The sequence below is a fragment of the Rhinopithecus roxellana genome, chromosome 12 (assembly GCF_007565055.1).
Source record: "Rhinopithecus roxellana isolate Shanxi Qingling chromosome 12, ASM756505v1, whole genome shotgun sequence".
NCBI classification, from domain to species: Eukaryota; Metazoa; Chordata; class Mammalia; order Primates; family Cercopithecidae; genus Rhinopithecus; species Rhinopithecus roxellana.
Genome location: NC_044560.1, coordinates 29,655,257 through 29,671,896, shown reverse-complemented (window position 1 = coordinate 29,671,896; position 16,640 = coordinate 29,655,257). Strand labels below are relative to the sequence as shown.

Below are 16,640 nucleotides of genomic sequence, written 5' to 3'. Positions count from 1 at the left end.
TGGCAGGCGCCTGCAGTCCCAGCTACTAGGGAGGCTGAGGCAGGGGAATGGCATGAACCCGGGAGGTGGAGATTGCAGTGAGCCCAGATCACACCACTGCACTCCAGCCCGGGCGAAAGTGCAAGACTTTTCCGGCGCAGTGGCTCACGCCTGTAATCTCAGCACTTTGGGAGGCCAAAGCAGGCGAATCACGAGGTCAAGACCATCCTGGCCAACATCAGGAAACCCGTCTCTACTAAAAATACAAAAATTAGCTGGGCATGGTGGCAGGTGCCTGTAGTCCCAGCTACTAGGGAGGCTGAGGCAGGGGAACGGCGTGAACCCGGGAGGCGGAGCTTACAGTGAGCCGAGATTTTGCCACTGCACTCCAGCCTGGGCGACAGAGGGAGACTCTATCTCAAAAAAAAAAAAAAAACTGAGCTGGACATTTAAAAATGATTAAAATGAGCCTGGGAAACATAGTGAGATGTAGTGGGTAACAGAGCAAGAAAATATGGCTACAAATACATATACGGTAGCCAGGCGCTGTGACTCACACCTATAATCCCAGCACTTTGGGAGACAGACCGAGATGGGTGGATCCCTTGAGCTCAGGAGTTTGAGACCAGCCTGGCCAACACGGCCAAATCGTGTCTCTACAAAAACTACAAAAATTACCCAGGTGTGGTGGCACGTGCCGGTAGTCCCAGCTACTCGGCTGTCTGAGGCAGGATGATCACTTGAGGTAGCTTCGGGTGATCCACCCACCTTGGCCTCCCAAAGTGGTGGGAATACAGGCGTGAGCCACCATGCCCGGCTAAGACAGCAGATTTTTTTAATGGTAAATCATATATTATGCGTATTTTAACACAGTTTTTTGTTTGTTTGTTTTTGACAGACAAGGTCTTGATCTGTCACCCAGGCTGGATTGCAGTAGGGCAATCAGCTCACTGCAGCCTCAACTTCCTGGGTTCAAGCAATCTTCCTGCCTCAATCTCCTGAGTGGCTGAGACAGGCATACCCCACCCAGCCCACATCTGGCTAATTTTTTTCCTTTTTTGGAGACGGAGTCTCGCTCTGTCGCCCAGGCTGGAGTGCGGTGGCGCGATCTCGGCTCACTGCAAGCTCCGCCTCCCGGATTCACGCCATTCTTCTGCCTCAGCCTCCCGAGTAGCTGGGACTACAGGCACCCACCACCACGCCTGGCTAATTTTTTGTATTTTCAGTAGAGACAGGGTTTCACCATGTTAGCCAGGATGGTCTCAATCTCCTGACCTGGTGATCCACCCGCCTCGGCCTCCCAAAGTGCTGGGATTACAGGTGTGACCCACTGCACCTGGCCAACATCTGGCTAAATTATTATTTTTTTTTTTTTGAGAGGAGTCTCGCTCTGTTGCCCAGGCTGGAATGCGGTGGCGCGATCTCGGCTCACTGCAAGCTCCGCCTCCCGGGTTCACGCCATTCTTCTGCCTCAGCCTCCCAAGTAGCTGGGACTACAGGCGCCCGCCACCCCGCCCGGCTAATTTTTTGTATTTTTTTTATTAGAGACGGAGTTTCACCGTGTCAGCCAGAATGGTCTCGATCTCCCGACCTCGTGATCCGCTCGCCTCGGCCTCCCAAAGTGCTGGGATTACAGGCATGAGCCACTGCACCCAGCCCCAATTTTTTAATTTTTAGTAGAGATCAGGTCTTGCTATGTTACCCAGGCTGACAACGTTTTCGAATTGGAAATTTTTTTTTTTTTTTTTTTTTTTGAGGCAGAGTCTCACTCTGTCGCCGGGGCTGGAGTGCAGTGGCCGGATCTCAGCTCACTGCAAGCTCCGCCTCCCGGGTTTACGCCATTCTCCTGCCTCAGCCTCCCGAGTAGCTGGGACTACAGGCGCCCGCCACCTCGCCCGGCTAGTTTTTGTATTTTTAGTAGAGACGGGGTTTCACCGTGTTAGCCAGGATGGTCTCGATCTCCTGACCTCGTGATCCGCCCGTCTCAGCCTTCCAAAGTGCTGGGATTACAGGCTTGAGCCACCGCGCCCGGCCTGGAAAATTTTTTTAATGAAAAAATTGTATCTGAGAAGGGACTTGCATCTAGAATATATAAGGAGCTCTCATCACTTAATAACAAAAAGACAGTTAAGCCAATTGGAAAACAGAGGAAAGACCTGACTAGACAATTCTCTAAAAATACACAGTGGTCAATAAGCACATGAAAAGATGCTCAGTATCATCTTCTCTCATTAGGAAAATGCACATCAAAGCCACAGTGAGATACCACCGCACATCTACTAGCATGGCTAGAATTCAAAAGATGGATAATAACAAGTGTTGACAAGGATATGGGGAAATTGAATCCTTTTTACACTGCTGGTGGGAATGTGAAATGGTGCAGCCACTTTGGAAACAGTCTGGTAATTCCTCAAGAGGATAACCACAAAATTACCATATGACCCAAAAATTCTATTCCTAGGTGAGCTGTTTTTACTCATGCTTTTAATAACAAACATGGGTGTCTCTTTCAACCCCACTTCTCCAACTCTCCAACACTAGGTGGGTGTCCTACAATTCAATTAAAGTCTGCCACTACCTTCTGCGGTGTAGGAAGGTAAGGCTGAAAGCGCTAACCTGCTAATCCTGCCTTGGTCTTTCTAGAGACCAGCTCCCATCCTGAAGCTATCTAGGGCACCCAGCCACCAGTTCTCTCATTAGCATACTAGACACTCTTAGCACTATAGAGGTCCCAAGGGTTTGGGAGCTCCATGTCAGGAGAAGAAAAAACCCTCCTATCACCCCTTTCAAAATTGATGGAGGTCATGGTCCCACAGCTCTGTGAACATAAAACTGAAATCTACTACCTTGTACACGTTAGTGAATGAATTGTATGGCATATGAACTATAACCCAATAAAGCTGGCACAAAAGGGGAAGTATGTATGCCCACTCAACAGAGTTTCCGTAAAGTTTAGGAGAAATAAAGTACACAAAAGCCACCTGTAACTAGCTCAACACTGCACTGTTAGGATCAGCCAATCGTGCAGGGACAGCTCCCTCTGGCCCCACACCAACCTTCTGGTCTAAAATCACAGTTCAACCTCCAGCCTAGGGACAAAGCAGGGCACAGATGCCTGCTGCCAGGTGTGAGCCAGCACAGCTGCTGGCTCGCAGGAGCCTTGATCTGCAGAGGCCCAGATTTCCACAGCCCAGAGTTGCCAGGTCACCTCCTCCAACAAATCCCAGGGGTTCCACTGGTCCCTAGGGGAGGAATATGCCAGGTCTCCACTGAGGATGGCCACTTAAGTGGACACCTTCAATCCAGCAAAACACACAGCTCATCCAACACCCGGCCCTACTACCCTCCCCAAACTCCTCCAAGTTATGTGGCCCAAGGCCCTGGCTGCCCAGTCGGCCTCGCAAGCGGAACACCATGGGCACAAAATATTCCCAGTCATCCTACCTTCCAGTAATGCAGGCTCCAGAGGGTGGGAGATCAGCCCTGGGGCCAACCACCTGGATGGGAGCGCAGCACCCTCTCCGGGGCCCCACACATCCCTGACCAGCCACTAGCCTCCTGGAGGATGCCTGCCTCCCAAACTCACAGAGCCGGAGAGCCCTGGCAAGCAGCTTCATCCTGCGGTAAGTGGGCAAACTGTTTACCCAGTGCCAAGCATGATGCCTGGCAGAGCCCAAGCCTGTGTCTGCCTGGCCGGCTTAGCAGTGAGCCAGTCTGATCCCTCCCTGATGGAAAGCATCAGGCTCCTGCTCCTCCTAGGACCGCCCCTCCCCCAGCAAGCCGCCTGCTCATCTTCCGGAACTGGATCACAGGATGTTCTCTGCAAAAGACCAGTGATGCAAGGAATCCATGACTCACAAACAGAGAGACAGGAGAGGGCCACCACCCCTCTGCGGGAGAGGATGAACTGGGTGAGGTCGCAAGCAACACTCATAAGGGTTCCCACCTCCAGGACCTTAAACCTGGCAACACTCAGGCTGGCCCTCAGGCAGGTAGAAGAAAGTTCTACCTGGGCTCAGAGGTCTTGGCTCACAGGCACCAGGAGAGCTAGAAGGCTGTAGGGAAGCCGAGGAAGGCCAACACACCACACAACACAGCAGGTGCCTGGCCCTCCTCTGACAGTGGCCCTCAAGCTTCAGGAGGGCTGAGGAAAATGCAGATTCCTGGGCCTACCCCTCCCTGACCTTCCCCACCCCTGGAGTTAAAGGCAGTAGCTCTGGAGTGGAGGCTCAGCAGCCTGGTTTTCCTTTTATTCTTCATTGTGGTAAACGTCAAATGCTTACAGGAGTAGAGGGAGGTGGGCGCAAACCCCCATGTCCCCATCAAGCAGCCCTAAAACAGTCAGCTCAGGGCACCTCTGGTCTCTGCTCCCACCTGTTCCCCATGCCAGGTTATTCTGCAGCAAATCCCGGACTTCCCAGTACAACATCATAAATATGGCAGCATTTCCTCGCAAGGATAAAAGCTCCTTGTAAAAAACCTAAAGGAGGGGCATGGTGACTCATGCCCATAATTTCAGCACTTTGGGAGGCCAAGGTGGGAAGAGCACTTGAGCCCAGGAGTTCCAGACCCGCCTAGGCAACAAAGTGAGACCATGTCTTCGCAAAAAAACTTTTTTAACATTAGCCAGGCACGGAGGCAAGCACTCGTAGTCCCAGCTACTCGAGAGGCTGAGGTGGGAGAATCCCTTGAGCCCAGGAGGTTGGGGCTGCAGAGAACCATGATTGCACCACTGCACCACTTAGTTGACTGGGCAACTAAGCGAGACCCTGCCTCAAATAAAAATAAAAACCACAAAACAAAGGTCCCATCTAAAATATCATCCAAATTCCTAATATCATTAAATAGCAAGTGACTTCATGTTCCTGTGCTAAATGAATTGAAATCTGCATTTGTGAACTTCATTCACCGAGAACCCAAGTCTTTGTTGACTGGTGAAGAGAAACTGCAGTGTGCAGGGAACAGGGTACTACAGGGCTACGGGGACACAGGAGTGAGGCCCAGCACTGAGCTCAATCCGGTTCCACCTACGAAATTCTAGAAAAGGCACAGCAAGTGAGTGAAAGCAGATATTTTTGCCAGGGGCCAACAGTAGGAGATTTTTGGGAGTTTGGAAATACTCGACATCACAACTGGGCCAGCCACTACTCAGTGCGCACACTCATCAAAACTCAGCAAACTGTACGTTTCAAATATTCTTGTATATGCATTCTAAATATACCTCAATAAAGTCGGTTTAAAAAAGCAAACTGCAGGCCGGGCGTGGTGGCTCAAGCCTGTAATCCCAGCACTTTGGGAGGCCTAGACGGGCAGATCACGAGGTCAGGAGATCGAGACCATCCTGGCTAACACGGTGAAACCCCGTCTCTACTAAAAAAATACAAAAAACTAGCCAGGCGAGGTGGCGGGCGCCTGTAGTCCCAGCTACTCGGGAGGCTGAGGCAGGAAAATGGCATAAACCCAGGAGGCGGAGCTTGCAGTGAGCTGAGATCCGGCCACTGCACTCCAGCCTGGGCCAAGAGCGAGACTCCATCTCCAAAAAAAAAAAAAAAAAAAGCAAACTACGAAACAATCATCCTACCTTAAAAAAAAAAGTAGTGATTCCTTAAAATCATTCATTATCAAGGGACTATTCAAGTTTCCCTATTATCTCCTCAAATCTGCATCTTGTTGACTCTCTGTGGAAGTACTATTCACATGCAGAAAACCCATATTTGTAACAGACTTCTCCAGTTATTCCCATGCAGGGGTCCAAGGATGGGGAGGCACAACACTGATCCCCGTCCACAGCGGGGCTCTGACAGTGAGAGGCCAAGGGGTGGGATGGCAAGACAGCCTACGGGGTCACCCCCTGGTGCAGGCCCCACAGACCAGGTGGGTCACACAGGAGAAAGCCACTTCTGGTCTGACCAGAACTGGGGAGCCAGCCAGCTCCAGGTACCAATTCCAGGGCAATGCCAGGCTAACTGGCCCATTTACAGGGTGAGGCTGGATAGTGGGTAGACAAAGGCCTCCCCACGCACAGGCTCTCTGGGCTACAAAGACTGCATCTTCACCCAGGGTCCCCACATCCTAGTAACAAGACAGCCAGCACTGTAAATCATTTTACTGAAAGCTCCAGAATACAAGCTCTGATTGTGGCTTCTGTAAATCGGCTCTTTTTTTTTTTTTTTTTTTTTGAGACGGAGTTTCGCTCTTGTTACCCAGACTGGAGTGCAATGGCACAATCTCGGCTCACTGCAACCTCCGCCTCCCAGGTTCAAGCGATTCTCCTGCCTCAGCCTCCTAAGTAACTGGAATTACAGGCACCCGCCACCACACCCAGCTAATTTTTGTATTTTTAGTAGAGATGGGGTTTCATCATGTTGGCCAGGAAGGTCTCTATCTCTTGACCTCATGATCCACCCGCCTCGGCCTCCAAAGTGCTGGGATTACAGGTGTGATCTGTGCCTGGCCAGGTTCTTTCTTTTCATTAATTCCATTATAAAACCAAAGATAGAACCCGGCCTGGTGCAGTGGCTCACACCTGTAATTCCAGCACTTCAAGAGGCTGAGGCAGGCAGATCACTTAAGGTCAGGAGTTCGAGACCAGACTGGCCAACACGGTGAAACCCCATCTCTACTAAAAATACAAAAATTAGCTGAGTGTGGTGGTGGGTGCCTGTACTCCCAGCTACTCAGGAAGCTGAGGAGAGGAGAAATGCTCGAACTGGGGAGGCAGAGGTTGCAGTGAGCCAAGATCTCGTCACTGCACTCCAGCCTGGGCGACAGAGTGAGACTCCATCTAAAAAAAAAAAAAAAAAGGTAGAGCCCCTCTCTGTCTTTTCCCTTGGGGAGAATAATTCTAACCCCATAACATACTGAAATTCATAGCCACTCAACTACTGTTTATTGACCTGTCAGCTAGACCTCAGGCGCTATTCTAGGCATTCATGGTACCACATGGTACAACACAATTCCTAATCTTAGGAAACTTCCTGGTAGATCTGCATCTAAGAGCACGGCAAGCAAAGAAAACACAAAAAACCTTGTAGATTTCACATACATCTACCTATAAATAAAGCATGCCAAGTTATCCGCCTGCTGGGTGGTGTCCATGCTGAGGTCCCCCTCCATCAGCATGGTTATTCCAGAGCTGGCTACAGTCCCCAGAAAGCCTCAGAGCTTCCTTTAGGAACGCCCTGCCCCACATAGACCTACCAGTAAATTCAAATTTCTCTACATATTGCATTCCCCAAAAGATAGCCACCAGCCACAGGTGGCTACCCACCTGAATTTAAATTGATGCAATTAAAAATTCTGTTCTGTTCGTGACCAGCCTGACCAACATGGCGAAACCCCATCTCTACTGAAAAAATACAAAAACATTAGCTGGGCGTGGTGGCAGGTGCGTGTAATCCCAGCTACTCAGGAGGCTGAGGCAGAAGAATCACTAGAACCCCGGAGGTGGAGGTTGCAGTGAGCCGAGATGGCATCTAGCCCGGGGGACAGGGCAAGACTCCAAGATGGCATCTAGCCTGGGGGACAAGGCAAGACTCTGTCTCAAAAAAAAACAAAACAAACAAACAAACAAAAGCCCTTATCCCTTCAACAGTGTCTGAACTGAGAACATGTGACCATTCTGTCTCTAAGATGGTGGAGATTTGGACATCCTTGCCTCTGCTAGACTGTGACCCCTTAAGGCAGGGGCCAATTTTCCACATATCAGTTTCCCTCCTGATGCTATGCTTCTTGGCAGTGTCCAGTGAAGTCTTGTTAAATTCATGGGTTTGGCTGGGCTAGGCCAGGAGGCTCCTCTTTCAACTCGGGGTGTCGGCTCAGATGTCCTTAAAGGGCTCCCCATCCTAGTACAGTCACTCTTCAGTGTCCTGCAGTTTCTCTGAGTCAAGCCCGTGTGACCACAGCCTTCTCTTCACAGGCCTACCCCTACCACCACTCCCACCTACTCCTTTGGCAGTCACGCTCTGCACCTGAGGCTCACCTACTCACTCATGAGCAGGGGGCAACCAGGCATCCTGCTCACCAGTCATCTGGCCAAGGCAGCCACTTAGAAACAATATGCAATTGGCCAGGCATGGTGGCTCCTGCCTGTAATCTCTGCACTTTGGGAGGCCGAGACGGGCAGATCACCTAAGGTCAGGAGTTCGAGACCAGCCTGGCCAACATGGTGAAACCTCGTCTCTACTAAAAATACAAAAATTAGCCGGGCACGGTGGTGCACACCTGTAGTCCCAGCTACTCGGGAGGCTAAGGCAGGAGAATCACTTGAACTAAGGAGGCAGAGGTTGCAGTTAGCAGAGAGTGTGTCACCGCACTCCAGCAGCCTGGGTGACGGAGTGAGACTCTATCTCCAAAAAAAAAAAAGAAAAAAAGAAAAAAAAGAAACAATATGCAATTGGTTTACAGGGGGTAAGAAAAAGCACACACAGGCCAGGCACAGTGGCTCACGCCTGTAATCCCAGCACTTTGGGAGGCCGAGGCGGGCGGATCACCTGAGGTCAGGAATTCAAGACCAGCCTGGCCAATATGGTGAAACCCCATCTCTACTAAAAATACAAAAATTAGCCAGGCATGATGGCGGATTCCTGTAATCCCAGCAACTCAGGAGGCTGAGGTGGGAGAATCGCTTGAACCCAGGAGGTGGAGGTTGCAGTGAGCTGAGATCGCACCATTGCATTCCAGTCTGGGTGACAGAGTGAAACTGTCTCAGGAAAAAAAAAAAAAACACACACACTTACTGTATGGCAGTGTCTAAAGCTACACAAAAATCTAGTAACTAGGCTGGCAGCAGTGGCTCACACCTGTAATCCCAGCACTTTGAGAGGCTGAGGCGGGAGGATCACCTGAGGTCAGGAGTTCAAGACCAGCCTGGCCAACACGGTGAAACCCCATCTCCACTAAAAATACAAAAATTAGCCAGGCGTGGTGGCACACGCCTGTAGTCCCAGCTACTCGGAAGGCTGAGGCATAAGAACTTTTTCCAGCCAGGTGCGGTGGCTCACGTCTGTAATCCCAGCACTTTGGGATGCCAAGGCGGGCAGATCACGGATCACCTGAGGTCAGGAGTTCAAGACCAGCCTGGCCAACATGGAGAAACCCCGTCTCTACTAAAAACACAAAAATTAGCCGGGCGTGGTGGCACACGCCTGTAGTCCCAGCTACTCGGGAGGCTGAGGCCCAAGAATCACTTGAACCCAGGAGACAGGGGTTGCAGTGAGCTGAGATCGGGCCACCGCACTCCAGCCCGGGTGACAGACTGAGACTCTGTCTCAAAAAAACAAAAAATCTAGTAACTGTTAGAAGCTGGGTGAAAAAACACAACATGTATAAATTGGCTATTCATCATCCTGAAGAAGTAAATAAAAGGCCAGTCTTGGCCGGGCGCGGTGGCTCAAGCCTGTAATCCCAGCACTTTGGGAGGCCGAGACGGGCGGATCACGAGGTCTGGAGATCGAGACCATCCTGGCTAACACAGTGAAACCCCGTCTCTACTAAAAAATACAAAAAACTAGCCAGGCGTGGTGGCAGGCGCCTGTAGTCCCAGCTACTCGGGAGGCTGAGGCAGGAGAATGGCGTAAACCCGGGAGGTGGAGCTTGCAGTGAGCTGAGATCCGGCCACTGCACTCCAGCCTGGGCGACAGAGCGAGACTCCGTCTCAAAAAAAAAAAAAAAGGCCAGTCTTCCACGTGAAGATTTAAATCAAGGTTTCCTTTATTCAGGAGAGGGGTGGGAAGAACACTGGATCTGGAGTCAGAAGACTTGGGCAGGGGCTGTCCCTGGAGCTCCTGGAGCAGGATGACCTTACACAGTTTCTCAACTCCCAAAACTGCCACCTCCTCCACACAGGTAGCGGAGGCAGTACTGACCACCAACCTCCCAGGGAAGTTGGGCAAACCAAGTGGGATGAGACAGGTATAAGCTCTTTGCAAACCATGGAGCCCAAGGTTCCCAGCCAATACTCAGCAGAGCTGATGCAGGCACCTGATGCAGGCCGTCTGTCTCCAGTTACTTCTTTTTTTTTTTTTTTTTTTTTTTGGTCCCTCTTTCCCCACCTCCAGAGTCGATGGGACCAGAACAGCCACACAGCCAAAGTTAAAGGGGCAGGGCTCCCCACAAAGATGTTCCCTCTCTGGAAAAGTCAAAACCGACCTTGAGGTCAGGAGAGGCCCTCGACCAGGCCAGAAGATGAGACTGAGTCAAGGAGCTTCGATGACCCAGGACTTGTTACATGCCCAGCCTTCCGGGAGATGTCAACATCTACAGAAAAGTAACTTGCTTCTATTGGACTTGGCTTGAGTCCAAGGTCAGTCTGTGATGCTTAAGCCCCAAATGCGAGGAATCCATCACCAAAACAGAAAGCACCTCTCACTCCTGGTAGTCCATCAAACAGGATAGGACCCGTCGCAGGCCACAGTGCCTGTGTGCTGTGGCTGAAAATCTAGACTCCTTGCCCTCACTTAGTTCATGCACAAATGCCAGCCTGCTTCTGCTTCCGATTCTGCCGAAGGGAACTGCAGAGTAACCTTGAGGTTGCCCTCCCCACCTCCTATGGGAAATGAGCTTGTTCATGATCTCCAGCCTCCAGCTTCTCTGGGGGCTTGCATCTATCTACTCAGTAACTGCTGGAGGAAGGGGGGATGCCCTAGAAGGACAACCCTTTGCCTCTATTGTGTAAGATGCTTTCAGGCCCAACAGACCACTGATTCCCTTTTCTTAATAGTAAACTGTTAGAGGCAAACAGTGTTATCTGTTCTTCCTTTCAACACCTGCCCTCCCCCAAACCGAAGCAGTGCACTGAAGACGGTAGCTCTGCAACCTCCTCCCACAGGGGCACCCACGGAGGGATTCACGCGGCTCTGGGCACCTCCCCTCCACCTCTGAGGGCTTTGGTTAGCGCAGCACAACCGCCGAGGTAACGATCCCGAATCCTCGAGGAGGCTAAGCAGGACCACGGGGCTGAGGCTCCGGGATGCTCGGGCGAGGCCCGAGGCGGGGCGGCCCACGGGCGCCGGTCGCCGGGCTCTGGAGCTGTGCACTAACCTCCGCCCGCCCCATCCCTGCGTTTCTCGCCCAAACGACCCGTGGCGCTGCCGCCGCCCTGGAAATGCGGCCGGGAGGAGCCGGCGGGAGGCGGGCGGGGGCCGCGCGGCTTGTGCGGCATCGCGAGTCGCATCCGGGCCGCGGGCTGGCGGGGATTCGGGGCGGCGGCGCAGGAGGCTGTGCGGGGATTCGGCGGGCGGGGGCGGCCTCGGCGGGTGGGGACCGCGGGACCGAGCGGGACAGGCCGGGGGCGGTGACCGGCGCGCCTGGCCACTGCTGGCGCCGCGCGGGCCCTCTCTTACCGGCAGATCTGGATGGCGGACGGCGTCTCGACGTCTGGGCCCGACATGCTGGGGACTGCGGAGGCGGATGCGGCGGGCGGCTGCAGAAGGTCGCAGGTGTCTGGCAGGCCCGACGAGGAATGAATGAGCCCCGGCCGCGCCATAAAGGGGGAGGGCGGAGGTGGAGCGATGGGCCCGTCGAGGCGGGGCCTGCGCGCCGGGGGCGAATCGAACGCGGCCTCCCCGCGCCGACCCCGCCCCCGCGCCGGCCCCACCCCGAGCCCCGCCTCCCAGGCCGCCAAGGCTGCCGCGAGCTGGCGCGGGCGTACGATTCTGGCGGCGTGAGGGCCCAGGCGGGCGCCGCTTCCAGAAGGTTCGGTGGCGGTTGGGCCGCGCCGCTGGGGAGAAGGCCCGCGAGCCGCGGCAGCCGCGTCCGACCCGGTGGCAGCCCGGAGGGAAGCGTCCAGGGCGGCCCAAGTGGCGGAGCGGGGCGGACTTGGGCCCTCGCTCTCCCCCGGGGCGGTAAATATTTGTGCTGGGCGTTCCCGGCCGCCCGCGCTGGCGATTCGCTGCTGCGCCCCGTGCCTGGGCGGCCGGATGAGGTCAGAGCGGAAGGCGCGGCCCGGGTGCCTGGCAGTCGGGCCCGATTCCCACCCCCGCCCCCAATCCACCCCGGCTCCAATCGCCCGCATCGTGGCTCTCGCTACGATCGGCCCTAAGAGAGAATGGAAGGAAGGCTGTTTCCTGGAAAGGAGCATTGGTGGCGGCTGCTGGGAAGCACACGGGCGCGCACACGGGAAACAGAACGGGCCTTTGGTGCCGCAGCACAAAGCGTCACGAGGTGGGGAGGAGGAAAGGCCCGCGCCTGGCTGCAGCTTTTACTGGGAGCGCTGAGCGCCAGCCTGGGGGTGCACGTGTTGCAGTGAGGAGCCCTGAAACATGCGATGTTTTACTGCACACGATGTGCCCTTGAGTGGAGTCCAGGCCAGTCGGGGTCACCAAAAAAAAAATCCACCAAAAAAAACACCCAAGGGGAGAGAAGCGGCCACGCCCCACGTGCTGGAATGACCGTTTTTTACTTGCTGGGCAGTTTGACCTTCTCCGAATTTTCTGCAGTGCACATAGATTTGTACTTACATCTTTAAATGAAAACCCACGCAACTCCGGCTCCCCGGTGCAATTTGAACAACCCATTTACATTCAGCTAGGCAGCGCTGAAGGAACTGTGCCTCACCCCGGTCACCCTTGAGTTACCAGACCGTGGAGGCAGCCCACAGCATGATCTGTAGCTCCCAGGAGCAGGGGCCGTCCAAGTCAGAACTCTGTGATTTCAATACTTTTATAGTAAGAATTTCGTTTTTCTGTTTTCTTTTTTTGTTTTTTTTGTTTTTGTTTTTGTTTTTGAGAAGGAGTCTCGCTCTGTCACCCAGGCTGGAGTGCAGTGGCCAGATCTCAGCTCACTGCAAACTCCGCCTCCCGGGTTTACGCCATTCTCCTGCCTCAGCCTCCCGAGTAGCTGGGACTACAGGCGCCCGCCACCTCGCCCGGCTAGTTTTTTGTATTTTTTTAGTAGAGACGGGGTTTCACCGTGTTAGCCAGGATGGTCTCAATCTCCTGACCTCGTGATCCGCCCGCCTGGGCCTCCCAAAGTGCTGGGATTACAGGCTTGAGCCACCGCGCCCGGCCCTGTTTTCTTTTTTTGATATAGCGCCTCGTTCTGTCGCCCAGGCTGGAATGCAGTGGTGTGATAGCTCACTGCAACCTCTGCCTTCCAGGTTCAAACGATTCTCTTGCCTCAGCGGTGCACCCCGAGTAGCTGAAACCACAGGCCTGCACCACCACGCTTGGCTTATTTTTGTATTTTTAGTGCAGATGGGGTTTCACCATGTTGGCCAAGCTGGTCTCGAACTCCTGACCTCAGGTGATCTGCCCACCCCAGCCTCCCAAAGTGCTGGGATTACAGGGCTGAGCCACCTCGTCTGGCCGCAGAATTTTGTTTTCTAGTAAGAATTAAGTTGATGCAAGCATCAAGGGCCCCCAAGCCTATTTAAACACCACCTCTTCCCAATTGAGTCCTGAAATGATTGGCAGCAGTAACTAGATTTGGAGCCTCAGGCAAGGTAGTTTCCTTTTTTTTTCTTTTTTGATCTTTTGAGCCAGAGTCTTGGCTCTGTGGCCCAGGCTGGAGTACAGTGGCACAATCCCTACTTACTGCAGCCTCTGCCTCCAGAGCCCAAGCAGCCCTCCCACCTCAGCCTCTAGCTGGAGCCGCAAGCATGTGCCACCATGCTCAACTAATGTTTGTACTTTTTTGTATAGAAGGAGCCTCACCACATTGGCCAAGCTGGTCTTGAACTCCTGGGCTCAAGTGATCCACCTGCCTCCGCCTCTCAAAGTGCTGTGATTACAGGTGTGCATCACCGTTCCCAGCCTGGTGGTTTCTTTACCTGTGATATGGGGGTGATAAATAATTTCCTGACCATTGTGAGGACTACTTGGCAGGCTGAGTTAGGGCCTTTCTTTCTCTTCCCTCCTCAAACCTTCTGTTTCTCTATACTGCTCTTCCCCCAACTGTGAGTGCAGCAAGAATTTACTGAGACCCCATGCTGCCTCTATAGGTGTGCTTGCTCCTGAGCATTACAAACATTCCATTGTTCAAAATGTTCTAAATCTGCCCGGCATGGGGGCCTGCACCCATAATCCCAGGAGGCTGAGGCGGGGGGATCCCCTGAACCTAGGAGTTTGAGGCTACAATGCCCTCTGATGGCTCCTGTAAACAGCCACTATACTCCAGCCTGGGCAACATAGTGAGACTCTGTCTGTTTAAAAAAAAAAAAGTTCAAATTCTGATTGGGAGACAAATCAGGGAGACAAAAAGCTGGATTCCAGCCACACGCTGAACCAGAGGGACTCCTAGACAAGGATGGGCCGAGTGGTTTAGAATGAAATAGCCTGGGCCCTCCAGAGTGAGGCCAAAAAGTGATCTGGAACAGTTCCTATACTTTTGGGAAAGGGTGTGGCTACCCTTCCACCTGAGACAGCATCTGTCCCTCCTGTTCACATCACAACCCCGAAGGTGGTAGAGGGACCCAGAAAGGATAACAGCTCAGCCCAGAGATTATTGTGTACATATTCTGCACTGTAGAAAGAAAATAGTGCTCTAGATTATTACTTATGATGTTGCCCTGTTTTTAAGGATGGCAGTGGGAGAGCCCAATTCCTCGGCAAAAACCTTGCGAATGATTTTGGCCATAGTGCTAATGGATTTACACTGATTTCTCCCCTTCCACAGTCTCACCTTCTCATGTTAGGCTATTTTCTACTTGCCCCTCAAGCTATGGTCCATTTCTATCCCTGCTTTCAGCAAAACATCTCAAAAGAGCTGCTTACACACACACCCTCTCCCCTCACCTCTCATCCTCCTTTGAACCCGTTCCAGTTTGGTTTTTGATTCTACCAATCTATCAAGGTCACTAATTCCTTCCAAGTTGCTAAATCCGATAATCTGTTGTCAGAAGTCATTTTCCTTGACCTCTCAACGGCATTGAGCAGATGTGACCCCCTCTCCTGGAAGCGCTCCTACCTCACGTCCATCTTCCTCCCTCCCTGGCCAATGCTCAGCCTGCTCTGCTGGCACTGCCTCCCTGCCTCCTCTAGGAACTTTAGACAAGCCCCCAGTGGTGCTTGAACTCTCGAGGTCTCATTTTGTCTCATCACGTTGGTTTTTTTTTTTTTTTTTTCCTTCAGACAGGTTTTCATTCTGTCACCCAGACTGGAGCACAGTGGTGCAATCGGCTCCCTGCAGCCTCGACCTCCTGGGCTAAGATGATCCTCCCACATCAGCCTCCTGAGTAGCTGAGACCACAGGCACACACCACCATGCCTGACTATTTTTTGTATTTTTTATAGAGACTGGTCAGGCTGGTCTCGAACTCCTGGGCTCAAGCGATCCACCTATCTTGGTCTCCCAAACCAAAGTGCTGGGATTACAGGCATGAGCCACCATGCCTGGCTGTCTCATCACTCTAAATTTATTTTTATTTATTTATTTTTTGAGACAAAGTCTTGCTCTGTAGCCCAGGCTGGAGTGCAGTGGCGCGATCTCAGCTCACTGCAACCTCCGCCACCCGGGTTCAAGAGATTGTCGTGCTCCAGCCTCCAGAGTAGCTGGGATTACAGGTGCCCGTCACCACACCTAGCTAATTTTTGTATTTTTAGTAGAGATAGGGTTTCACCATATTGGCCAGGCTGGTCTTGAACTCACGATCTCAGGTGATCTGCCCCACTTGGCCTCCCAAAGTGCTGGGATTACAATAGGTGTGAGCCACTGCACCCAGCCTGTCTCATCACTTTAAGTCCCATCTGTATAGTACATATCTCTGGCCAGCTCAGAGCTCTCCCCTAAATTCCAGATCCATGTAGCCCCTTGTCTGCACCAAATCTCACTTTGGTTGCATGGCAGGCACCTGACACTCACCTTGTCCCGACGCGCCTCACAACTGGCCATCCCAGGGAATTGTAGTCCCTTCCCTTCAGTTGCTCAAGCTAAGACTCAAGGAGTCACCCGTGACTCCCTCTCTCCCTCACACCTCTCATCCAAACCATCAGCACATCCTGCAAGCTCTGCTTTCAAAATGAATCTGGGATCTGACCAGTCCTCACTGTGGCATTCAGAGATCTGCCCCACAGCCACATCCCTGCTTCTGACCTCATGAGCCCTCTCACCTGGCTCACATAGCTCCAGCCACCCTGAGCTCCCGACAGTCCTTGAATGCGCCAGACATACCTCAGAGGCTTCACACTTGCTCCTCCCTCTGCCTGGACCACCCTTTACTCAGGCAAACATCACCTTCTTTTTTTTTTTTTTTCCCGAGTCGGAGTCTCGCTCTGTGGCCCAGGCCGGAGTGCAGTAGCCGGATCTCAGCTCACTGCAAGCTCCGCCTCCCGGGTTTATGCCATTCTCCTGCCTCAGCCTCCCGAGTAGCTGGGACTACAGGCGCCTGCCACCTCGCCCGGCTAGTTTTTTTGTATTTTTTTTAGTAGAGACGGGGTTTCACTGTGTTAGCCAGGATGGTCTCGATCTCCTGACCTCGTGATCCGCCCGTCTTGGCCTCCCAAAGTGCTGGGATTACAGGCTTGAGCCACCGCGCCCGGCCAACATCACCTTCTAAATAAGGCCTTCCCCGGCCACTCTCTGTTAGGCCCGTTGCAGTCTCCCCTCTTTTCTCCAGTACTCCCAGTTTTCCTCCTTGGTTTATTTTTCTCCTTAGCACCTAACACCATTTAATACATATTGCACCCATCTGTTTATCGCCTCTCCCCCAACTAGAAGGTGCAGGG

General features: G+C 52.8%; 1 protein-coding gene across 1 annotated transcript in view; it reads right to left on the bottom strand.

Moving 5' to 3' along the window:
* The window catches only part of ACOT7 (acyl-CoA thioesterase 7), a 134,087-nt gene extending 122,124 nt beyond the window's left edge, over positions 1 to 11,963 (bottom strand). The window contains exon 1 of the mRNA XM_030913115.1: positions 11,322 to 11,963. Within this exon, the coding sequence (XP_030768975.1) occupies positions 11,322 to 11,464 (143 nt within the window). The 5' untranslated portion in view covers positions 11,465 to 11,963. The remainder of the gene's footprint in view (positions 1 to 11,321) is intronic.
* Between the last annotated feature and the right edge of the window lie 4,677 nt (positions 11,964 to 16,640).